This window comes from Procambarus clarkii, chromosome 70 (genome assembly GCF_040958095.1).
Source record: "Procambarus clarkii isolate CNS0578487 chromosome 70, FALCON_Pclarkii_2.0, whole genome shotgun sequence".
NCBI lineage: Eukaryota > Metazoa > Arthropoda > Malacostraca > Decapoda > Cambaridae > Procambarus > Procambarus clarkii.
Genome location: NC_091219.1, coordinates 29776773 through 29804571, shown reverse-complemented (window position 1 = coordinate 29804571; position 27799 = coordinate 29776773). Strand labels below are relative to the sequence as shown.

At 41.7% G+C, this 27799-nt stretch overlaps 1 protein-coding gene across 3 annotated transcripts in view; it reads left to right on the top strand.

The window, feature by feature from the left end:
- LOC123775308 (ileal sodium/bile acid cotransporter) overlaps positions 1-25867 on the top strand; it is a 30582-nt gene extending 4715 nt beyond the window's left edge. For 2 of the 3 annotated variants that reach the window (XM_045770343.2, XM_069311858.1), the window contains exons 2-8: positions 8754-8987; positions 12970-13212; positions 13345-13521; positions 13678-13900; positions 17313-17530; positions 20413-20562; positions 23446-25867. In XM_045770343.2, coding sequence (XP_045626299.2) covers positions 8763-8987; positions 12970-13212; positions 13345-13521; positions 13678-13900; positions 17313-17530; positions 20413-20562; positions 23446-23679 — 1470 coding nt within the window. In that variant the 5' untranslated portion in view covers positions 8754-8762 and the 3' untranslated portion in view covers positions 23680-25867. The remainder of the gene's footprint in view (positions 1-8753; positions 8988-12969; positions 13213-13344; positions 13522-13677; positions 13901-17312; positions 17531-20412; positions 20563-23445) is intronic. The other variant, XM_069311859.1, reaches the window with a different exon arrangement.
- The last annotated feature ends 1932 nt before the right edge of the window (positions 25868-27799 follow it).

The window sequence follows — 27799 nt, the reverse complement described above, 5'->3', positions numbered from 1 at the left end:
TGGCCCCCAGGCACGGACACGCACTCCCTTCACATGTGGCCCCCAGGCACGGACACGCACTCCCTTCACATGTGGCCCCCAGGCACGGACACGCACTCCCTTCACATGTGGCCCCAGGCACGGACACTAGCACACCCTTCACATGTGGCCCCCAGGCACGGACACTAGCACTCCCTTCACATGTGGCCCCCAGGCACGGACACTAGCACTCCCTTCACAGGTTATAATGGTATAAAGAAAACTCTGATATCCTCAATACGTTTTATTGACGAAATTTTTAAATATTTTTCTTATTAAATGTCAGCTTTACAAATTAAAATTTATTTGAGCAAAATCATGTTACATGTTTACTTTCCAATTTCAATCCATCCCTTTACACCCAAGAAGCAAATTAACGATCAGTTCAATCTTTGTCTTGAGGCAAAGCTCAACGCTTTAAACCATATTGATACTCTCTCCAAAGAACATTCTTTCTCTCAAACTATATACACAGATGGTTCCCTACACCGCCCCACGGGAGCAGCTGGAATTGCAGCTGTCCTGACAATGGGTGATGGCGTATATTTTGGATGATGGAGCTGAGGGCTGATCTGCTTGATACCTGCTTGAAAAGCATTTCATCGAAACGTTCAAAATACTGAACAATTTGGGGGATGTTGATCCGAACAACTTCTTCAAAAGGTCAGATATAACGCAGACAAGGAGTAACGGTTTCAAGCTCAACAAGCACAGTGTAGGGCTGAAAACAGGAGATGCTTTTTCACCCACAGGGTTATAAGCCCAAGGAAGCGCCTTCCCGCCGAGCCGTAAATGCCAAAACTCTTTTGACCTTTAAAGTCTAGCTTGAAAAAAATCACGAGGACAAATGGAAGGACTTTTGACAAGCCGCCGCCTTCCTGTCCTCATCGAGGCCACTGGAGTGTTAGTGGCCCTCAGACAAATTCAGATAAATTTTGAGCGGGGTATTCATATAAACAATTGGGCCTCTGCTATTCACACCCAATTATTTACCTCACTTATTTGCACTTAAATGTGTACAAGTCTTCAAACGTGACACATTAATTGTAAGTTACTAAGATAAGATGTTTATTCAGGTAACGGTACATACATTTAAGATGAGTTACAAACATAATGTTGGCTTTATAGATAGAACAAGTATATACAATACCTGAAGCCGCTAATACGCACAGCGTTTCCGGCAAAATTCTGATTTTGATTCGGATAATTCTTTATCATCCATGAAATGAGTCATTTTCTGTGGGTTTCATCTCATGTTGGCCTCCGAATGCATGATAGAGCTAATGAGTTAGCTAAAGAATCTGCCTTCAAAGGAGTTGACCTTGGATTGCTTATGAGCAGTCTGAGAACAATAATACACAAAGAACTTCTCAAGACCTTGTACTGTATACCTAAGACAAAGTGAAATCTACACTAGTAACTCCTCCTAACAAGCAAGAAGAGCCACACATCTATGGATCATCCAATAAAATCAGCAGACTCGTAGATGTTACTTCTGCTCGGTTAAGACTCCTGTCCTCTTAAAAAGAACGTCGCTTTTGGCCGTTTGCCCGTACGGCCGAATATGGACGTAATTTGAAAATGAAAAAAAAATTAAAATAAATTTGGGATTTTTTTTTAACAACAGTAAGTTAAGGGTCCTCTGATAGGTTAGGTGGGCAGGAAATTCTCATAAAGTTTCAAAACGGTATGAAAAACGATAATGAAAAGTTTCCTCTTCTAAGCTGGCCGAGTAAGCCGGACGACTCAAACAGAAAACGGAACAGTACGTCACTTTTGTGAGTCGATTTCATTTCAAATTACGTCCAAATTTGGCCATAGTGCGCATACGGGCCAAAAGTGACGTTATTTTTAAGAGGACGGGTTGAAGACTCAGCTATAAGTATCTCTATGAATTTGCTGTACCTGCTGCTGTAGACCTGACCAAATGTAAACTGTGTGAGCTAAATTATTTGCACACCCCGTCACTACGTGATGGAGTGCGATAATTTAATTAATTTAATTCATTGTGTCGGGGGACAGGCAGCAAGAGTGTTTATACACATTAGGTTTATATCGAGGTCCCTCCCCCCCCCCAGGTCGAATTACAGTACCTCCCCAGGATGCAACCCCTCAACAAGCTAACTCTCTGAGTACCTGCTTGCTGCCTACTAGGTACCTACCAGGTAAACATGGCAGTAGATGATAGGAAATGCGCTCAACCATTCCTGCTCCGCCCGGGATTCGAACCAGGAATTCTCGATTGTGAGTCGAGAACGAACCCGACTACCACTGGGACCCTCAGATCAGATCTGAGGGATCTCAGGGAGGTAGTCGTACTCTGGAGGTAATCACTTCAAAACCATTATGTAATTAGTGCTATTACCCACTCCCTATTCATGGTTAGGTTCGGTTAAGGTTACGTTAGGTTAGGTTTCATTATGCTTGGCTACATTAATACGGTGTATTGTTCTCAAACATGTGAAGTACGAAATTCGAAAACTTTTTGAGCACCCCCTAGAATTTAATGTACTTGGAAGTTCAGAAACCCAAATTCTTCAGTTTGTTTCTAAGAAAACGAGTTAAGCTTAGACTTTTTATATTATAAAACAACGTATTTATAATACAATAAAGTTATAACTTGAGACTTGTCTCTACTTAGGACAAAGATTTACTTGTCAGTTTAAAAGTAGACTATTACTATTCAAAAGCATATTCCGGTAGAATATGTTTTCAGAACATCGCAATTATCTAGATAACTATCCAGTTGGTGTGAAAATGGGTTTGGTGTCACGGAGGAATCACTCTACCCTGAGCCCGGCCTCCGATAAAATACATCAATCTTTAGTTTTTGTGGTCCACTTTTGCGATTACCAATTTGTCTGTTAAATTGAAGACATGCATAAAAAATTAATTCAAAAGTATCTACTACCTTTGGGGAGCCGGTCGGCCGAGCGGACAGCACGCTGGGCATGTGATCCTGTGGTCCCGGGTACGATCCCGGGCGCCGGCGAGAAACAATGGGCAGAGTTTCTTTCACCCTATGCCCCTGTTACCTAGCAGTAAAATAGGTACCTGGGTGTTAGTCAGCTGTCACGGGCTGCTTCCTGGGGGTGGAGGCCTGGTCGAGGAGTGGGCCGCGGGGACACTAAAGCCCCGAAATCATCTCAAGATAACCTACCTAAAAATTAAGCCAAACATCCCCAGTTTAGTAACTATAAGCAGTAAATACGGGTGCCCACTGCCGCCCACCAGAGAGGGGCAGTAGTGCAGTTATCAGGAGCAGAAAACCTTCACGCAGACTGCACGTATCATAAAGATGAAGGGGTTGTTGTGTTGCATTATAAGGTAATTAAATTATGAAACCAGCTCATCGCATTTGTACCTTGCTTAGCCTAGAGACTATTTGTGGTCGTTCTCGAACCCATTATAATAATTCACTAAAGACCGTGTAACTAGTTTATCAGGACAAACTTGCTTAGCTAAATGGTTTTTGGGGTTGAGGTCCTGAGCCCATTATGTGCCTCTGTAACCTTTCTCAATTCCGCTAATGGGATGGGTATGGGGTGCATAATAAATGAACTAAACTTAAAACTATATCCTAGTGTGCTCATATCTGATTCATTATTTGTCCATTCTATTAATTATTGAACAGTTAAAACAATTAAATTCTTTGTTGTTCGTTATTTAATATAATTAAAGATAATTTCTTTCGGAGTAATTTTGTGGTTCTTAGACATCCGACTAGTAACCCGGAGCTGAACTAAATGTATTTTGGCCCGGGGTAAATTTGTCTTCAGGTTTGATTTGACATAATTTAAGACCGTAAGACATGCATTAAATTATGACGTATTATAGAAGCTTTCAAAACTCGTGCTCGCGCATGCCCGGGAGCACAAGTTCCTCAGCACAGAGCAGTATCACTGTCACCCACTTGTACGCTTCAATTTCCCATCCCTCTCTCTCTCCCACAGTCCACCAGCCCGTCATATTGATGGCTAGTGCATTAATTCACCACGCACCACCTCTCTTCCCTAGCTCTGCAACCCCCTCACAAACCTCTCATGTTTTAATTCTAGACCACTCTTCTCTCTCCTAACATTCTTTGAAATTTCCCGCAACCCATCTGTCCATCAACGCATACATCAAGACCACACTAGCACCACACCACACCAACACTACACCAACACCACACCAACACTACACCAACACCACACCAACACCACACCAACACCACACCAACACCACACCAACACTACACCAACACCACACCAACACCACACCAACACCACACCAACACCACACCAACACCACACCAACCACGTACACGTCACGGCTTTTCTCTCCTGTAGCAGGCAGCCAGTACCACGTACCTTACCAACAACAGCTGTGCACACTGCAACACAGAACCATCTCATCAACCACGAACACTACACCTTTCCACCACCACCAGTACACCCTGCTCTACACCACCACCACCAGTACACCCCTGCTCTACACCACCACCAGTACACCCCTGCTCTACACCACCACCAGTACACCCCTGCTCTACACCACACCACCAGTACACCCCTGCTCTACACCACCACCAGTACACCCCTGCTCTACACCACCACCAGTACACCCCTGCTCTACACCACCACCACCAGTACACCCCTGCTCTACACCACCACCACCAGTACACCCCTGCTCTACACCACCACCACCAGCACACCCCTGCTCTACACCACCACCAGTACACCCCTGCTCTACACCACCACCACCAGTACCCTGCTCTACCACCACCACCAGTACACCCCTGCTCTACCACCACCACCAGTACACCCCTGCTCTACACCACCACCAGTACACCCCTGCTCTACACCACCACCACCAGTACACCCCTGCTCTACACCACCACCACCAGTATACCCCTGCTCTACACCACCACCACCAGTACACCTGCTCTACACCACCACCACCAGTACACCCTGCTCTACACCACCACCAGTACACCCCTGCTCTACACCACCACCACCAGTACACCCCTGCTCTACACCACCACCAGTACACCCCTGCTCACACCACCACCAGTACACCCCTGCTCTACACCACCACCACCAGTACACCCCTGCTCTACACCACCACCAGTACACCCCTGCTCTACACAGCATCGACGAACCCGTCCTCTAACAAATTTCGTCGCTTTTCGCCCGTTGCGTTTCGGTCAAAAACGCCGTATTGGATTTAAAAAAAATTGAAAATCGTTTTCCAAATGAAATGTACCCAAAGCAGCAAGTTTTGTGTCTTCTGGTCGGTTAGGAGAGCAACAAGTTCTCCTAAGGTTTCAAAACATCTTGAAAACCATTAATATAGTGTCCTCGCCTGACCTAACAGACTAAGCCAGAAGACCCAAAACAGAAAACGGAACAGCACGTCACTTTCGCGACCCGCTTCCATTTTCTAGTACGACAATTTTTAGTCTTAGTGCTCATACGAGCGGAAAGCGACGTAATTTGTGAGAGAGCGAGTTGATGACACCTCCACCACTGTGACACTGACGGAGGAGGAGCTCAGATATGCTGACTCAGCATATACAAATGGAGAGAGGCGGCCGCCGGACACAACTCTGCCTCCACAATGTACCTCAGACATTTTAAAAACAGCGATACTACTGACTTTTTGAGCGGGCGCTGACTTGTGCTGTGTCGTCCCTCACTGTGTACACGAGACTCCCTACTAGTAAGGAATTAATCATATATCACATTCCTATATGGGATTGGTGGTTGATATATCTTTTACTAGATGGGAGGGAGGGTAAAGATCTCGCGCTGGCTGCCCCACTCCCCTTCTCCTCTCCCTTCCCGTCTCCACCATCTCTCCCAATCTTTCCCTTTCCATCCTCTTTCCCAATCTCCTCCCCCTCTCACCCTTCTACTTCCCTCTCCTCCATTTCCTCATCTCTCCATCTCTGTCCCTCTCTTCGCCTCTCTCCACCTTTTCCCCAGCATCTTCCCACTCCTCCTCTCAGCCCTCTCCCACATCTGGCACTGGTGGCTGAGAGGACAGCGCTCGGGATACGTAATCATATGGACCGGGGATCGATTTCTGGAGACCACGCAAACAACTTTGCAGAGTTTCTTTCAAGCTGATGCCCCTGTTCACCTAGCAGTAAATAGGTACCTGGGAGTTAGAAAGCTGTTACGGGCTGCCTTAGGTGTGTGTGTGTGTGTAATTACCTAAGTGTAATTACAGGATGAGAGCTACGCTCGTGGTGTCCCGTCTTCCCAGCACTCTTTGTCATATAACGCTTTGAAACTACTGACGGTCTTGGCCTCCACCACCTTCTCACCTAACTTGTTCCAACTCATTCTTCTCATTTAAACGTTTTGTCTCGGCGAGGTTCAGTTTCAGCTTCTCTCTATCTTCTTTTGAAAGATCTCGTCTTAACGACCACACTTTCTCATCCTCATTTGAACCAATCCTGTTTCCTAGTTCTGCATCTCTGTTTTGGTATAAATTTTTTTGTGCCTTTATCATATATTTCACAAAACTTGACATACATCTCATTCACTTTCTTGCCTAGCAACAAGTCTGTCCAATTATACTCACTAAAAAAATTTCTAAGGTTGCCATAATGTCCTCTCCTAAAGTCAGGTTTTTCAATTGCATCAACCTTCATATTTTCTTCCAGATTATAACGCATTGCATACTTTATTCCCAAAAAGACATGGTCACTTTTACCCAAGGGAGGAAGGTACTGAATGTCAAATATTTCTTCCTCCTTCCTGGTAAATATCAAATCTAGCATGGAGGGAACGTCCCCTTCCCTCATCCTCGTAACTTGTTTAACATGATACAAGAATGTTTCCAGGATGAGGTCTACAAATTTACAGGTCCAAAAATCTTCTGTTTTAGCTTCACATGCTTCCCAGTCTATGGATTTCAAGTTGAAGTCGCCGACTATCAACAGTCGTGAACTATCGTTATCCGCTCTCGCTATGATCTCTCTCATTATTGTTATAAGATCTCGTTTACTATCTAGCTCCTCCTTTAACCATGTGCTGCTTGGCGGTGGACTATATGCATTTATGATCATTAGTTTATCATCCTCATAGCAGATCTCTAGTGCTATTATGTCAACTTCTTGTGGATTGGCAGTCATTATTTCCTTCACCTTTAGGTGTTCTTTACCAGCACAGCAACGCCACCGCCTTTCCTAATTTTTCTGTCCCGTCTCCAAATTGAATAGCCTCTTGGGAATATGACTCATTAAAATAACATCTTCAAGTTTTGTCTCCGTGAGTGCAACAATGTCTGGTGTCTGCAGCTGTATTACATCACTTAACTCCAGTATCTTCGATCTTACTCCATCTATGTTGGTGTATGCAATCTTCAGGAACTTGTTCCCCCTCTTCTTATTTTTCACTCCCCCTCTCTCTAATGATTTTGTTGGTTTGCCTTTATGTACCACTTTACTGGTCTGCCTACCCCTATCACTTTGTAGAAAAAAGAATTGATTTCTTCTTCATTCCTGCTCTCATTTAAACGTTTTGCCTCGGCGAGGTTCAGTTTCAGCTTCTCTATCTCTTTTGAAAGATCTCGTCTTAACGACCACACTTTCCCATCCTCATCACTTTGTAATTTTCTAGCAATCCTTAGTACTTCTTCCATGTTTAGCACCATTTAGGGTGATCTTCAAAGGTCGATCTTTCCCTTTTACATATCTGCCTATTCTCCTGTAGTCGCACACATTCTCTATGGTTGTAAGACCTTCCACGAGGCCAACAATTTTATCTACTACTTTGCTACTTCTACAGCTCTTTCTGACCTAGATGTTATCTCCTTTTCTTTGCAGCCAAAAATGATTAGGGACTTACTCTGATCAACTGTGTTTTGCACCAACTTCGGGTTAGATGCCAATTCCTTTCTCACTTCCAGCCTAATGTTTGTTTTATCTTGGTTGCTGCAGTGTTTGACTTCCTTTACTGCTTCTTCAATTTTGTCCTTCTCCTTGGCCACTTGTGCATAAGTGAGTTGCATATCTTTCTTGCACTGTTCTATTTCCATGTGTAATTTCCTCCATCTGTGCTGACAAGCTGTTTCTCCTGTTGAATTTCCTTACCTAACTATTGTAGTCATTTATGTTTAAATTTACTTTAACTTCTTCCAAGCTATTTTTAAGTTTATTTTCTTCTTCCATGGCTTTGCAATTTGTTTCCTATTGATTCTTATCCTTGCGCTTTGCTTATCCAATACAACTTTGCTATTTAAATGGTCATTACTTTCTTTCAATTTACTAATTGTTTCTACATGAGAGGTCACTATATTATCAAATTTTACCAACTTGTTGTATAGGCTGGTAATCTCAATGCTTTCTTCACTGAATCCAGCAAAATCAAACTCTGTTTTGTATTTCCTCTTGCCGGCGGCCATCTTGAATGTTCTTCTCTGCAGTGGAAACACTAGGGCAACTTTTTCTCATCCAATTTTTCACTTCCCTTGGCACATTCCTGTTATCTCACCTATTTTTCAAAAGCACTATACCTTTATGTTCTCTGGGACACCACTCACTATATCATCCTGTACCACAATACTTAGGATTGTTGAAATATGCTGGAGCTCCTCTTGTCTGCCTCTTGGGAAAGAACTTGGGATGCTACTAAGATGCTACTACTCTGGATGCTTTCCAGAGTGTTGCTGTGAGGAGTGTGCTGTAAGGGTGGTGACTGAGTGCCATTTATAATTATTATATTTCCACTGGTTTCCTGCCACAGTACGAGTGGATGTCGATTATGGTGTCGTGGGCGTGTTCGCTGTGGGCGTGCGTGGTGGTGGGCGTGGTGGCTGGCGTGGGTGGTAGTGAGGAAGGCGTGGTGGAGGTGGTGGTGCAGCTGGAGGTGGACGGGAGGGAGGTGGAGGTGCTGGACCTGACGGATGGAGACTCTGTGTTGGTCACCTTCCACCTTGGCGCCGCCCTTCCTCCCCCAGCACGATACATCCTCATACAGGTGTGTTTCCTTCTGTCTGTGTCACTGTGTCATGAATACTGGTCTTACTCTGGGCAGGTGTGTGTGTGTGTGTGTGTAATTACCTAAGTGTAGTTACAGGATGAGAGCTACATTAATGGTGTCCCGTCTTCCCAGCACTCTTTGTCCTATAACGCTTTGAAACTACTGACGGTCTTGGCCTCCACCACTTTCTCACCTAACTTGTTCCAACCGTCTACCACTCTGTTTGCGAAAGTGAATTTTCTTATATTTCTTCGGCATCTGTGTTTAGCTATCTTGAGGTTATCTTGAGATGATTTCGGGGCTTTTTAGTGTCCCCGCGGCCCGGGCCTCGACCAGGCCTCCACCCCCAGGAAGCAGCCCGTGACAGCTGACTAACATCCAGGTACCTATTTTACTGCTAGGTAACAGGGGCATAGGGTGAAAGAAACTCTGCCCAATGTTTCTCGTCGGCGCCTGGGATCGAACCCAGGACCACAGGATCACAAGTACAGCGTGCTGTCCGCTCGGCCGACCGGCTCCAAGCTAGTTTAAATCTATGACCTCTTGTTCTTAAAGTTCCAAGTCTCAGGAAATCTTCCCTGTCGATTTTATCAATTCCTGTTACTATTTTGTATGTAGTGATCATATCACCTCTTTTTCTTCTGTCTTCTAGTTTTGGCATATTTAATGCCTCTAACCTCTCCTCGTAGCTCTTGGCCTTCAGTTCTGGGAGCCACTTAGTAGCATGTCTTTGCACCTTTTCCAGTTTGTTGATGTGCTTCTTAAGATATGGGAACCACACAACCGCTGCATATTCTAGCTTTGGCCTAACAAAAGTCGTGAACAATTTCTTTAGTATATCGCCATCCATGTATTTAAAAGCAATTCTGAAGTTAGAAAGCGTGGCATAGGCTCCTGCACAATATTCTTTATGTGGTCCTCAGGTGATAGTTTTCTATGAATTTCTTGTTTTCTAAGTTTTCTATGAAGTTGAATTTCTAGGGACACATTCTAAATATATCAAAAAAAGATTAAAAAACTGTTGGCATTCTTTCTAAGATCAGATATGTACCCCGCCCTGCCCTGGTGACGCTCTATTACTCCCTCATCTATCCATTCTCAACTATGGTATTTGTGCTTGGGGTTCTACTACCCAAAATTATTTACGTCCTCTAATTACTCAACACAAAGCTGCTATTAGGACAATATCCAACTCTGGCCCCAGACATCACTCGGCACCCCTACTCAAATCTCTGAATATGTTAGACATTAAGTCATTGCGCATTCTCTCATGTGTATTTTACATATATAAAACGCTGAACTGTAATGCCAATCCTGACCTTAAAAGCTTCATTGAAGGTTGTAACAGATCCCATGAGCACCACACCAGAAACAAATACAATTTAGATATTCCAAGAGTACGACTTAATCAAACTAAAATGCTCTACAAATCAAGGGTCCCAGAATGTGGAATGACCTTCCCAATCATGTTAAAGACTGTACCTCTCTCAACCAGTTTAAGATAAAAACTAAGCACTACCTAATAAATTCCCTGTAACCTACCTTACCCCTATAATGTCAACCCATGTCTGTTTTTTTAACCAACGCTGTTTGTCGACCTAATTGTATTTGTGCTGCTTTTTCAGCCATGTTCCCCCCTTTTTTATTTTTTTTATTTGTTCTCAACACATTTTATACTTTAAACTCAAGTAGTATTAAGTTTTAGTCTTTAATGTTTTTCCTGCCCGAAACACTTTGCGTAATAGTGGCTTTAGGCATTGTATGTACTAGCTCTATCTATAAATCTATCAATTTTTGTAAAATCTCTTGTATGTATGTACCTTACCTGAAAAAACATTTATTTATTTATTTATTTATATAATATATAGGTTGTGTGGGGTCTATGTTCTCCTATTCCACATTCCATAACATGGCATTTATTAACATTAAATTCATTTGCCAAGAGGTGCTCCATATACTTATTTTGTCCAGTCATCTTGAAGGGCATCACAATCATCTAAGTTTCTTATCCTTCCTATTATCTTAGCATCATCAGCAAACATGTTCTATAATTCTGTATACCAACTGGTAGATCATTTATGTACACAATAAACATCACTGGTGCAAGAACTGAACCCTGTGGTACTCCACTTGTGACATTTCTCCATTCCGATACATTGCCTCTGATTACTGCCCTCATTTTTCTATCAGTCAGAAAATTTTTCATCCATGTTAGAAGCTTACCTGTCACCCCTCCAATATTTTCCAGTTTCCAGAACAACCTCTTATGTGGAACTCTGTCGAAAGCCTTTTTTAGGTCCAGATAGATGCAGTCAACCCAACCATCTCTTTCCTCTTTCCTGTGTGTGTGTGTGTGTGTGTGTGTGTGTGTGTGTGGGTGTGTGTGTGTGTGTGTGTGTGTGTGTGTGTGTGTGGTGTGTGTGTGTGTGTGTGTGTGTGGTGTGTGTGTGTGTGTGTGTGTAATTACCTAAGTGTACTTACAGGATGAGAGCTACGCTCGTGGTGTCCCGTCTTCCCAGCACTCTTTGTCATATAACGCTTTGAAACTACTGACGGTCTTGGCCTCCACCACCTTCTCACTTAACTTGTTCCAACCGTCTACCACTCTATTTGCGAAGGTGAATTTTCTTATATTTCTTCGGCATCTGTGTTTAGCTAGTTTAAATCTATGGCCTCTTGTTCTTGAAGTTCCAGGTCTCAGGAAGTCTTCCCTGTCGATTTTATCAATTCCTGTTACTATTTTGTACGTAGTGATCATATCACCTCTTTTTCTTCTGTCTTCTAGTTTTGGCATATTTAATGCTTCTAACCTCTCCTCGTAGCTCTTGCCCTTCAGTTCTGGGAGCCACTTAGTAGCATGTCTTTGCACCTTTTCCAGTTTGTTGATGTGCTTCTTAAGATATGGGCACCACACAACAGCTGCATATTCTAGCTTTGGCCTAACAAAAGTCATGAACAACTTCTTTAGTATATCGCCATCCATGTATTTAAATGCAATTCTGAAGTTAGAAAGCATTGCATAGGCTCCTTGCCCAATATTCTTAATGTGGTCCTCAGGTGATAGTTTTCTATCTAGAACCACTCCTAGATCTCTTTCTTTATCAGAATTCTTTAAAGATTTCTCACATAATATATAGGTTGTGTGGGGTCTATGTTCTCCTATTCCACATTCCATAACATGACATTTATTAACATTAAATTCCATTTGCCAAGTGGTGCTCCATATACTTATTTTGTCCAGGTCTTCTTGAAGGGCATGACAATCATCTAAATTTCTTATCCTTCCTATTATCTTAGCATCATCAGCAAACATGTTCATATAATTCTGTATACCAACTGGTAGATCATTTATGTACACAATAAACATCACTGGTGCAAGAACTGAACCCTGTGGTACTCCACTTGTGACATTTCTCCATTCCGATACATTGCCTCTGATTACTGCCCTCATTTTTCTATCAGTCAGAAAATTTTTCATCCATGATAGAAGCTTACCTGTCACCCCTCCAATATTTTCCAGTTTCCAGAACAACCTCTTATGTGGAACTCTGTCGAAAGCCTTTTTTAGGTCCAGTCCTTTTTAGTTTTAGTTTTAGGTCCTTTTTTAGGTGTGTGTGTGTGTGTGTGTGTGTGTGTGTGTGTGTGTGTGTGTGTGTGTGTGTGTGTGTGTGTGTGTGTGTTCTTTACTAGTATTACATGGACATGTGAACTGTGTTATTTATGTAAGTGGAATTCAGACAATGAAATATCACTGAAATAAAATGCATGTAACTGATGGATGTTTATTTACACGTTTCATAATATAATAGTTTTGTCTGGACGAATGTTTTTGTTTTAATAATTGTGCTACTTTCAACATCTATATCATTTTGGACAAATATTAGGCCTTATACTAATGCATCCCCTGAGCAGTGAAGCGTGTGCTGTATATGACAACCTTGCCACTTAAAGAAGAACATTATTATTTCTGATATTGCAGGAGATTAGTCCTGATGCATTTGGCCACGTGAAGGTGAAGCCAGAGCGGGTAGATGTGTGGTATGGAGAGACAGTGCTCCCGGTTGACGGGGGAGTGGCCGGGGAGCGCGGGCTGACGGTTGACGGTGGTCTGATTGGCACCTTCAACCTGACGGGGACATTCTTAGGTTTCACAAAGATACATTTCTCTGTGGTAACTGGCGAGGGTCGTACACTGTTTAATAGTCAACAGTTCACAGTCAAGGTAAGGCACACATTAGATATAGTCATATTTTGCTTGTGTACACCTTGAATAACGTGAGGTAAAAATGAAGAACTGTTCCTGAGATAGAAACGGTGTTGGTCTTCGTATCCTAATGTGTTATCTTACGTATAGATCCAGCGTCGGGATAAGAAGCTGGACAAGATCTTCACAGCGTTGGTTATTACCATGGTCTCCATTGCCTACATCAACATGGGCTGCGCCATTGACATCAACATAATTATAGAGTCGCTCAAGAAGCCCGTGGCGCCTGCTATTGGTCTAGCATCGCAGTACCTCTTTATGCCCCTTGTAAGTTGGTCTCCCAGCTCTGCGTCTGACCAGCGCTAGAGGTGACCACGATAACAGGTGTGCGCCCGACAATGGTATACCAGCATATAAATTTGCTTTATAACGTATCTGTTATAATTTCTAAGATGTGTTTGTGAGAGGTCGTGTTCATTACAGGTGTCATACGGCCTAGGGTACGCTCTCTTTCCCGAGTCATCGGCGCTGTGGCTAGGATTGTTCGTGGTGGGGTGCAGCCCCGGGGGAGGAAGCTCCAACCTCTGGACCTACCTGCTGGGGGGTTCTCTGGACCTCTCCGTCACCATGACCGTCGTCTCCACCCTCGTCTCGTTCGTTGCTCTGCCCGCCTGGGTGTACGCTCTTGCCGCCACCATCTTTGACGGTAAACGTTTGGCATTAATAAAATAGGTTATCCACTCATCTAGTTTCGATCGAGTTATATTAAAATTGACTGTTTTCATGTTTACTTTAATTTAGATAAAAAGCAAACACACACAAGCTCTAGTAGGCCGAGAAGTGCGTTATATATATATATATATATATATATATATATATATATATATATATATATATATATATATATATATATATATATATGTCGTACCTAGTAGCCAGAACGCACTTCTCAGCCTATTATGCAAGGCCCGATTTGCCTAATAAGCCAAGTTTTCCTGAATTAATATATTTTCTCTATTTTTTTCTCATGAAATGATAAAGCTACCCATTTCATTATGTAAGAGGTCAATTGTTTTTTATTTGAGTTAAAATTAACGTACATATATGACCGAACCTAACCAACCCTACCTAACCTAACCTAACCTATCTTTATAGGTTAGGTTCGGTTAGGTAGCCGAAAAAGGTAGGTTAGGTTAGGTAGTCGAAAAACAATTAATTCATGAAAACTTGGCTTATTAGGCAAATCGGGCCTTGTATAGTAGGCTGAGAAGTGCGTTCTGGCTACTAGGTACGGTATATATATACATATATATATATATATATATATATATATATATATATATATATATATATATATATATATATATATATATATATATGTCGTACCTAGTAGCCAGAAGGCACTTCTCAGCCTACTATGCAAGGCCCGATTTGCCTAGTAAGCCAAGTTTTCATGAATTAATATATTTTCTCTAATTTTTTTTCTTATGAAATGGTAAAGCTACCCATTTCATTATGTATGAGGTCAATTTTTTTGTATTGGAGTTAAAATTAACGTAGATATATGACCAAACCTAACCAACCCTACCTAACCTAACCTAACCTATCTTTATAGGTTAGGTTGGGTTAGGTAGCCAAAAAAGTTAGGTTAGGTTAGGTTAGGTAGGTTAGGTTTTCGAAAAAACATTAATTCATGAAAACTTGGCTTATTAGGCAAATCGGGCCTTGCATTGTAGGCTGAGAAGTGCGTTCTGGCTACTAGGTACGACATATATATATATATATATATATATATATATATATATATATATATATATATATATATATATATATATATATATATGTGTGTATATATATATACCGTCGTCCCTTCACCTTCTAGTGTGTGGTCTGGTCAATATTCGAAACGTTGTGCAATTGTATAATAAGTGTAATACATTCTATAGTAATTCACTTTTTTCTTCACCTTGAAAAAGCCAGAATGCAGTTCATGGCCTACTATGCAAGGCCCGATTTGCCTAATAAGCCAAGTTTTCAAGAATTTAAATATTTTTTTTTTAATTTCTTATGAAATGATAGAGCTATTCATTTCATTATGTATGAGCAAATTTTTTTTAAATTTGAGTTAAAACTAACATAGATATATGACCGAACCTAACCAACCCTACCTAACCTGACCTAACCTAAACTAACATAGGTCAATAATGTTTGATCTTAATATAATATAATAATAATATTTAAAATAAACCAATAGGAAACAATTTATTGAAAATAAAGAAAATCACTCTGCCTATTAGGCAAATCGGGCCTTGCATAGTAGGCCGAGAAGTGCGTTCTGGTATATTTTGGTAGCAGTTTTTCTTGTAAACATATGTTGTTGAATATGACCGAAAGGGTAAGATTAATAATTCTGTCTGACACGAATCTTCTCAATATTTCTTATGTTTTTCTTCACTGTCGAGGGAAGTTGAAAAAAAAAACTCTCCTAAGTTAATTTTCACCATTAATATGGTCTGACGCCTAGGGATGCGTTTCGCAAGGCACTCCTTACATTTTCAAAGACAAATTTGCAATGCTTTAGTAAAAGCTTATATTCTCTTGGGATGAGGTGGTACAGGACGTGATTGAGTTGAACAAGTGGATGAAACATAATGGATATTAATAGGCTATTATTCATAGCCTATGTTCTTGCTTCTACTGTCTCTGTTTTTTCAGGGTCTTGAAGTGGGTAAAATGTAATTATGCGTTAACTGGTTGTTGATTGCTGGTCTTGACTTTTTGATGTGTAGGGCCTCGCTGATGTCTAGTTTTCTGTTTCTACCTAGATGGGGTAGCTAGGAAATTTATACCTAAACATGCCAAGTTTTTTCAATAATTGCAAGAAATGTCCGGCTGTTATAAAAGGCCATCTTCCAACTGGATGAAACACCATGTAATTAATGTAATATCTTGAACCAAATCTTCGTATCCGTAATGCTGTCTTGCCCATCCCCACTATCTCACAATAGTTAAAAATACAAGGTCCATCTATAACTCTCACACGACCAGCACGTGTGTAGTATAAAGCTAACTTTATAGGAGTTAACATATAGCTGGTACTTAGTGTAAATAACGCTAACTTCGGAAGACTCACGCTAAAAAAAGTTATCAGCCACAGAGACAGGTAAAGCCGGACACAGCCCCTGACTAGCAGTTCTCTGTGCTAATTGAGGCCAGAGGACGTCGGCAGCACCTGCATGTTTGCCAAACTTTGCCACATACAAAAATACCATCCCATTTTCCAACGTGACTACATAGTTAACACTCGACATTTTGTACAATTGCAAATTGTAAACCGGAACAAAATGTAAGAAACAGAAAACAAATATAACAGTCTAGGCTATCTAGGCCTAAGCAAACATTCATCCTCACTGTACGACAACACATATATGGACAATAACAGGCGTATGATGTGTTAGATTAAACCTAGGATAAGTTGCTTAGACCTAGATAGCTTAAATCAAGACTGCTGAATTTCAAAATCTAGCTGGAAAAGATTATCAAGGCAAATGAGGAGAAACCATCGACAAGCCGCCGGCTTCCTGTCATCGTCGAGGCCACTAGTGTCAGTGGCCCTCAGGTAAATTCAGCATAGTCTATACTTTTTTGTTCCATACATTGTATTTTGGTTAAAAAGTGTCAAAAGATCAAAATATCATCGCTTGTCTTTGTGTAGGAGCCTATATATGCGCTATAATTGTGGAGGATGGGTTGAAATGTACAGTATATAGGTCAAGGAACAAAAGCCACCATTAAAATTATATACTAATCCTGATACATATGTATATTAATTTAATTTAAAATATTATATTATTATAATTTCCCACCCATCTGTTACCCGACTGAAAAGTCCAAGTTTGTGTATTAGGTGTAACTGACAACAGACCGAGAACCCCCTGACTGAGGTTCTGGTTGGGTTAAGTATTAGACAAAAGATCGACTGGGCACCGTCTCCTCACTGTTCATCTCTGGGCACCCGGCGGCAGTTGGGGTCCCACATGGATATAATTCTACTGTGAAGTTTATTTTATTTTAAAACTAGTTAAGGCTTCATCGGTGACGCGACATTTTTGCTTTAGAAGGTAACTTTGAGAGACTGCCATACGGGACGATGGTGGGCATGGTAGTGGGGCTCCTGGCACCATGCATGGTGGGTATACTCATCCGGCGATACATGCCCAAGACAGCCCACTTCCTCAAGAAGCTCCTCACGCCAATTGCTGTCATCTTCATCCTCGTCTTCTCCACCTTTGGTGTCTACGTCAACTTGTACATCTTCTACTACTTCACCTGGAAGGTAATTTGTCCACAGATTTTTGTTATCTTGTCTTGTGGTAGTATAGTTTGAAACCGAATATTACTGTCTCCTGATAATCATTTTGGAATGTTCATAAACAACACTCACATGTTACACGCACTAAAACAGTCTCCGTGGTGTAGTGGTAAGACACTCGCCTGGCGTTCCGCGAGCGCTATGTCATGGGTTCGTATCCTGGCCGGGGAGGATTTACTGGGCGCAATTCCTTAACTGTAGCCTCTGTTTAACGCAACAGTAAAATGTGTACTTGGATGAAAAAACGATTCTTCGCGGCAGGGGATCGTATTCCAGGGACCATAGGATTAAGGACTTGCCCGAAACGCTACGCGTACTAGTGGCTGTACAAGAATGTAACAACTCTTGTATATATCTCAAAAACAAGCGTACACACACTAAAACAAGCGTATACACACTTAAACAAGCGTACACACACTTAAACAAGCGTACACACACTTAAACAAGCGTACACACACTTAAACAAGCGTATACACACTAAAACAAGCGTATACACACTTAAACAAGCGTACACACACTAAAACAAGCGTATACACACTAAAACAAGCGTATACACACTTAAACAAGCGTACACACACTTAAACAAGCGTACACACACTTAAACAAGCGTATACACACTAAAACAAGCGTATACACACTTAAACAAGCGTACACACACTAAAACAAGCGTATACACACTTAAACAAGCGTACACACACTTAAACAAGCGTACACACACTTAAACAAGCGTATACACACTAAAACAAGCGTATACACACTTAAACAAGCGTACACACACTAAAACAAGCGTATACACACTAAAACAAGCGTATACACACTTAAACAAGCGTACACACACTTAAACAAGCGTATACACACTAAAACAAGCGTATACACACTAAAACAAGCGTACACACACTAAAACAAGCGTATACACACTAAAACAAGCGTATACACACTAAAACAAGCGTACACACACTTAAACAAGCGTATACACACTTAAACAAGCGTACACACACTTAAACAAGCGTATACACACTTAAACAAGCGTACACACACTTAAACAAGCGTATACACACTTAAACAAGCGTACACACACTAAAACAAGCGTATACACACTAAAACAAGCGTACACACACTAAAACAAGCGTACACACACTAAAACAAGCGTATACACACTAAAACAAGCGTATACACACTAAAACAAGCGTACACACACTTAAACAAGCGTATACACACTAAAACAAGCGTATACACACTAAAACAAGCGTATACACATTAAAACAAGCGTACACACACTAAAACAAGCGTACACACACTAAAACAAGCGTACACACACTAAAACAAGCGTACACACACTAAAACAAGCGTACACACACTTAAACAAGCGTATACACACTAAAACAAGCGTACACACACTAAAACAAGCGTACACACACTTAAACAAGCGTATACACATTAAAACAAGCGTACACACACTTAAACAAGCGTATACACACTAAAACAAGCGTACACACACTTAAACAAGCGTATACACACTAAAACAAGCGTATACACACTAAAACAAGCGTACACACACTAAAACAAGCGTACACACACTTAAACAAGCGTATACACATTAAAACAAGCGTACACACACTTAAACAAGCGTATACACACTAAAACAAGCGTATACACACACTTAAACAAACGTATACATATACCTGTCCTGGTCGAGGCCACTTGGGAAGATCGTAACTCTCAGATAAATTCAGGATCGAGTGAGAAAAGTTAGTCAGCTTGTAATTCGACCCAGGGTCGAATTACCATCCTGGGTAATTTGACCCTGGGAGGGGAAGGGGGGGAAGGGTGTGGACTTCAATTAAAAAGTCTAACGTGTATGAATACATTCTGGCTTCCTGTCCCCTGACACATTGAATTAAACACACAGTCTTTTGCTTCTAGATGTGCCTCGTGCAGGGTATCTCTCTACAGCCACTCCACTTAATTTGACGAAAATGTTTTGCACACAGGATTCCAGACGTCTGCGACTGGCCGTTAACAAAGTGCACCCAAGTCTCCCAGGACTGGTGTCCTTGGCCGGGAAGCTTGACCGGGCATGTTAACACGCTCTAGTCAGCTTCAGCCTTTGTCTCTAGGAGTTGCCAATCAGTGATCGGCTACTCTGCAGATGTCTAAGCATAATGAGTCACTCACCCGTGGTGATGTGGCTCGTAACGTCATGGTGGTGTGTCACCGATCCCCCAGTTGATCGTTGGAGATGGCCTGACCTACTCTCCTATACATTTCCTGAGGCAGAAACTCACTAGCAGCCTCTCAAGATGACCGATGCCTACTTTTTGTATGGGTTCTGAAAATGGAAATGGTATACTCCCTCTATCTCCTCTCTATCTCCTCACTGACTCAATACACTGTGTAAATAACTATCGTCGCACATTATTATGCTACTGGTATTAAGGGCTCTATTTGGCTCTTAAACCCTTAAAGCCTAGCTAAAAATAAGGGTTTAAATTTAACCTAAACCCTAGCTAAACAAGCTAGGGTTTAGTCAAGTTAAAAGGGAGATAGCCTTTGCGCACCCACCTCTGTACACTGAACGCACACCCCAGGGTACATTCCTCACCATAGTGCACTTTCAGACACTCTGCGATTTGGCATTTGAAGTCAGTTGTGGGAAAGTGAGAGGTCAGTCTCTCAAAAAGATAAAAAAAAGAGTATTATAATACAGTATTACAGTATTACTAAATTTTGAGGCAAGAATTCTATGATACGAATATTGTGGTAAGTTTAGTACCTGGATATTTGGTACATGATGTGCATAATTGTGGAGTGGAATCGTCTGTGAAGAGATAAGTATGGTTTTGCAGGTGATGTTGGCGGGGGTGGCGCTCCCGGGGCTCGGCTTCATCTTCGGAGGACTGCTGGCCAAGATGATTGGTCGCCCCTGGCAGGAGGTCCTTGCCATCAGCATCGAGACGGGCATTCAGAACTCTGGCCTCGCTATTGGAGTCATCAAAGTGAGCCTTACTCCTTATTCTCGCCACCCCTTCCTTCACAAGCCCGTATACATACAGGGACACTGTATGCATACAGGGACACTGTATGCATACAGGGACACTGTATGCATACAGGGACACTGTATGAATACAGGAACACTGTATGCATAGTAAGTTAGTGAACTCTGTATGCATAGTATGTTAGTGAACACTGTATGCATTGTATCTGTATGCATCAAGTATTTTATTTACTTATAATTAATCAGAGAAGTGAAGACTTGTGACAGATATTTATGGCACTGATATTTATATTAAGGCGCAATATATTTTTGCATAGTGCAAGTCAGCTTATTAAGACTGCACAAAATAAATTAAAGAAATATTATATAAATTGCTTTGCACTGTAAAAAAATTTCCACTGTAGTTGTTACTACACCTAAATGAACGAGTTCAGTAAGCAATAATATACTAGGTAAATAAACGATTATTCTTAGTAAAGGAACGTAATTAATTGGACTCTGTTTTAGATTCAACTAAATGTGGAAAGAATTCATGTTTCAGCCAGTCGTTCCTCACGTCCTCACTCTGACTAGGAAGAATCTGGCAAATATGGCCTTACAATGGAAACATTAATTTTAGATTAATTCTACAAATTAGTAGCGTTAGTAATCACTACGATTAATACAATGATGATGTATTATAATACAAGAAATGATGCATTAGTGTTAGAACATTTCCAACACAACATATATGATTCTTGGGTTAAACTCTAGCAGCCATTTGTTGAATTATTTTTTCAGTTTGTTCGTCATCTTGTAGTCTCTTGCTATCTTCATCTTTTTTTTAGATATATACAAGAGTTGTTACATTCTTGTACAGCACCAGTACGCGTAGCGTTTCGGGCAAGTCCCCGGAATACGACCCCCACGAAGAATCGTTGTTACAACCAAGTACACATTTTACTGTTGCGTTAAACAGAGGCTACAGTCAAGGATTTGCGCCCAGTAAATCCTCCCCGGCCAGGATACGAACCCATGACAAAGTGCTGAGAAATGTAATGACGGACGTGTTAAGGCCAGACACCGGATATTTATGTCTTTTTTTACTATTCCTAATCCAAGGCAAATTTGCTAAGCGAATGACGGACAGTCGTGCTGGCAGACAGTGAAGCAATGGGGACAATGTAGATTACGAACACACCGAGTTGAAACTAACAAGACAAACTGCTCATTGTAGTAAATATCCACCAGGATCAGGTCAGACTCCTTCCGTGGACATCTCTCTCTCTCTCTCTACGCCCAGGAAGCACTCCACACGAAGAAGACTTTTCTTCCCTAAACACGCCTTTACACACACACACACACACACACACACACACACACACACACACACACACACACACACACACACACACACACACACACACACACACACACACACACACACACACACACACACACACACACACACACACACACACACACACACACACACACACACACACACACACACACACACACACACACACACACACACACACACACACACACACACACACACACACACACACACACACACACACACACACACACACACACACACACACACACACACACACACACACACACACACACACACACACACACACACACACACACACACACACACACACACACACACACACACACACACACACACACACACACACACACACACACACACACACACACACACACACACACACACACACACACACACACACACACACACACACACACACCACACACACACACACACACACACACACACACACACACACACACACACACACACACACACACACACACACACACACACACACACACACACACACACACACACACACACACACACACACACACACACACACACACACACACACACACACACACACACACACACACACACACACACACACACACACACACACACACACACACACACACACACACACACACACACACACACACACACACACACACACACACACACACACACACACACACACACACACACACACACACACACACACACACACACACACACACACACACACACACACACACACACACACACACACACACACACACACACACACACACACACACACACACACACACACACACACACACACACACACACACACACACACACACACACACACACACACACACACACACACACACACACACACACACACACACACACACACACACACACACACACACACACACACACACACACACACACACACACACACACACACACACACACACACACACACACAGTGTCCCGCAGCTGAACACCACACTAACTCCCCCGCCCGACAGGACTCGTGCTGTTGTATTTGGAGGGATGTCTTACGAGTCCTTTTAACACCTCTTAATGAGTTTGTGTTATGGCGGCGCCCCAGTCCGCTTCATCAGTGTATACTCTTATCACAGTGGGTTGCTGTGTAAAGGAGGAAATGTATATGTTTATCTCTCAGAATGTTCGGTAATATGTTTATTGTTTGTGATGTGTGTCTATATATGGATGAACGTATAGAATTGTTGGGGTGAGAATAGCTTGAGCTACCTCATTCCTTTGTGTGTATTTTACCTCAATAAACTTATTTCAATCTCAATTTCAATTTCAGTGGGTTGCTGAGTCATCGGGAATAACTATATGGTCTCGTCCACAGTGGAGGTTACACTCCCGTTCAAAGCTCTTCGTTCAAAGTTGTTGTTCAGCACAGTTTTTACAACATCAGTGGCACACTGGCATCTTCAGCGCTCTATATTTTCATTAACATAATATGTTAATATATCAATGTGTAAGTATATACATAGCATGTATGTTATTAACACTCCGGTACGGCTGCAGGTGGCTCTGGAGAAGTACTCGCCGCTGGGGGATGTGACAGCAGTAGTGCCTGTAGGGGTGGCCACCTTCACGCCCCTTCCTCTCCTGCTGGCGCTCCTCATCAAGAAGGTGTACGGCTGCTGCCACCACCACCCTCGCCTTCCCGGTCCACCGACTTGTGCCTCCACCGATAACAATGATCTCAAGATGACTCCAGCCACCTCACAGATCACGCTTAGTATAGATCCTAGGTGACCTAGACACCCCAGCTATGTACACATCTATGTGACTACAACCCACCAACACACATCTAAAGTCACCTTCACCAAATGCATTACATGTAGACCCCAGAGGTTACCTCACCAACCATAATACACATCTTAAGTTACTTTACCAATCACGTAACATGCAGAAATAAGATACCACAATTTTGGAGCATAGAAATCTTAATTCAACTACTTATAGATCATAATTAACTACAGTTATGCTACATACGGATCTTAGGTTATGAGCCTCACACACCTAATTATACACAATAATTGTTCTGTGTCAAGCGAAACTCAAACTTAGAATGGTGATAGAAATTGTATTAATTAAATTTTTTAATAAATTAGCTAAGCGTTTAATTATACAATAACAAACAAATTAAATATACCCATGTGAAACTTTATTAACAAATAATTGTCAATGAAGAATAAATTACAATGGAAATAATTGACACGTAAATCAATTACAATTAATTGGCAATGGTAATTAATTTAGATGATAATAGTCTTGCCTCGGTTGACAGGTAACTTAATCTACAAAACAATAAGTACATGCAGCACAGTACTGACCGAGAGAACAGAATTTACGTACTTAAAATTATCTGTTAGATTAAGGACCTGCCCGAAACGCTGCGCGTACTAGTGGCTTTACAAGATTGTAAATACTATGTTATGTATCCTCACAAACCCAATGTACCTTCTTGTATAATAAATGAACTAAACTAAACCTTCTTGTATATAAATAAATAAATAAATAAATCAATCAAAACCGGATAACACATTAAAAATGGAAAGTACAGTACTTCACGATATAGGCCCAGGTGAGGTCAGATAAGGACTCAAAGCAGTATCTGATACTGCTTTGATACTCAAAGCAGTATCAAGGAATATTATGAATTTGTACATCATACAGATAGGCGAATGATTCCATAATACAGTATATAGTAGTCGAATGTGGCAAATGTACAAAGGGGCGAATTTTCCTAATTAGAAGTCATTAGCTGAGATTGCAAGAGATATACCTAATTGTACACAAACCTTTAGCTACACAACAGTCGGGTTCGTTCTCTAGTGACAATCGGGAATTCGAATCCCTGGCGGGAAAGAAATGGTTAGGGGCGTTTCCTATCACCTAATGCCCCTGTCCATCTAGCAGTAAATAGGTACCCCAGGAGTTAGTCGGCTTGCTGTGGGGTTTCATCCAGGGGAGGGTCAGAGTTCGACATTAGACTATATAAGCCAAATATATATATATACAATGACTGCCTGTTCCCCGACACTATGAATTATACGATCATAACTGATTCCATTGTTCGAAATATGTATAAGCCACAAGTGACCAACTCATTCTGATAGACCTCACTGTTCGCTTGAGACAGTTAAGCAAGTCCCAGCTGTGTCTGGGTACAAGTGACAGGATGAACAATCCAGCGGGTTTTCTTCCTATTGGGGAGTGTCATACATGCTGCTATGGTGGTGTGTCCATTAACAGGATGAGTGACGATGCCCAATAAACTCGCTCCTCGGGGAAAAATTTAAAAATGTAAACTAAATATTGTATATTTGGCCTCCTAACACAGGTAGTACATGGAACACACACAGATGTACACTATGGATAAACTGTGGGAGGGAGCGTTCAGAACATGTCAAGACAGGTCAATGACATAATGCTTATGTTCCCTGTAAAAGATATCTTAGTGCGCTTCCGCAACTTGTCTCTTTGTATTATTTTTACCTTGCTCTTGTGGAGGATCCCTCTTGACCTGTGTGGTGAAGGCTTATACTCCCAACTGTAGACATGAAACACTTTGTCCTTAAACTTATGGACTTGTATCCTGGGGGAGGGTCAGTAGTTCGACCTTAGGGTGGGACATCAAAATAAGCCTAACGCATATATATACACAGGCTGCCTGTCCTCGACAAAACGAATCATAAAAATAATAATAAACAATTGTAGACCAATATCAAACCTACTTATCTTATAAAACATATATGACAAATTTTTGTACAAACAGCTTTACTCCTATTTTGTAAAATTCAACATATTAACCCTAGCCAGCTCCTGCCCCCCCCCCCCTCCCAGCTCTTCCAGCACATAAAAACCTAACATGCAAAATATATACTATAAATGTTGTAACATCCATTATAAACAACATTATTAATACACAGAACAAGAGTTTCAGAGTCTCATTTGTATGAATCCCATCTCACGTGTTGTCCAGCATGATGACACGGACAAGGCAGCTAAAACTGTATGTGATAAGCCTGAAATTGAGTTAGATCTGGACATGGTTGAAAAAATAAACAACAACAACAAAACTCGCTCAACAGTTCAATTCTGTTGGAAAAAAACAGCAGCATTTCAGGAAATTAGTGATGGAAATTAGGATTAGAGCTATGACATGCTTAGAACCGAAAATTATATGTACAGGCAGCAGAAAACATCCACTAGACAGTAGTGGGACATTGTAATTGCCAGTATTAGGCTGGGATATCGATATCTATAGCAGGTGGCTGCAGGTAATGAATCTCCCAATGGTTAACATCCCAATTGTAAACTATGTAAACCAGAGCTGGGACATACTCTCCAACATTATATATGTGATTGCCCTGTAATCAATGGTTTCTGACCAAATAGTATGAGGTACTTTGAGTTCTTTGAGTCTCTTTGGTCCCGTCTCTCAACTGTCAATCAACTGGTGTTGATTGACAGTATGTATGTATATATAATATACATACATACATACATACATACTCTCTCTCGCATGCAGTACTCACCTATTTGTGCTTGCAGGGGTTGAGCTTTGTCTCTTTGGTCCCGCCTCTCAACTGTGTACAGATTCCTGAGCCTACTGGGCTCTATCATTTGTACATTTGAAACTATGTATGGAGTCAGCCTCCACCACACCACTTCCTAGTGCATTCCATTTACTAACTACTCTGACACTGAAAACATTATTTTCTAATGTCTCTGTAGCTCATTTGGGTACTAAGTTTCCACCTGTGTCCCTTGTTCGTGTTCCACCGTGCTGAAGAGTTTGTCTTTGTCCACCCTGTCAATTCCCCAGATAATTTTGTAGGTGGTTATCATGTCTCCCCTTACTCTTCTGTTTTCCAGGGACGTGAGGTTCAGCCTTTCCTCGTAGATCATACCTCCCAGTTCCGGGACGAGCCTGGTGGCATACCGCTGAATCTTCTCTAACTTTGTTTTGTGTTTAACTAGATATGGACTCCAGGCAGGAGCTGCATATTCCAGGATTGGTCTGACATAAGTGGTATACAGGGTCCTGAACGATTCCTTACACAAGTTTCTAAAGGCAGTTCTTATGTTGGCCAACCTAGCATATGCCGCTGATGATTTCCTTTTGATGTGGGCCTCTGGGGACAGGTTCAGTGTGATATCAACCACCAGATCTTTCTCTCTACTTGACTCTTGCAGGATTTCACCTCCCAGATGGTACCTTGTGTTCAGTCTTCTGCTCCCTTCGCCTAATTTCATTACCTTACACTTTCTTGAGTTGAACTTTAGCAGCCATTTCCTAGACCATTCGTCCAGTTTGTCCAGGTCATTCTGTAGTCTCTGTCCATCATCATCTGTCTTGATTCTTCTCATAATTTTTGCATCATCAGCAAACATTGAGACTAATGAGTCTATACCCTCTGGAAGATCATTTACATATATCAGAAACAGGATGGGTCCAAGTACAGAGCTCTGTAGGATTCCGCTGGTGACATCTCGCCACTCTGATGTCTCCCCCCGTCACAATTACTCGTTGTTTCCTGTTGCTTAGATACTCCCTTATCCACTGGAGCACCTTACCTTTTACTCTTGCCTGTTGCTCCAACTTTTGTAACAGCCTTTTATGGATTACTGTGTCAAAGACTTTCTGACAGTCCAAGAAAATGCAGTCTGCCCACCCTTCTCTTTCTTGCCTAATTTTTGTTGCTTGGTCATAGAATTCTATTAAACCTGTGAGGCACGATTTACCATCTCTGAACCCATGTTGGTGGTGTGTCACAAAATTATTTCCCTCTAGATGCTTTACGAGCCTTTTCCTCACGATCTTCTCCATCACCTTGCATGGTATACAAGTTAGGGAGACTGGCCT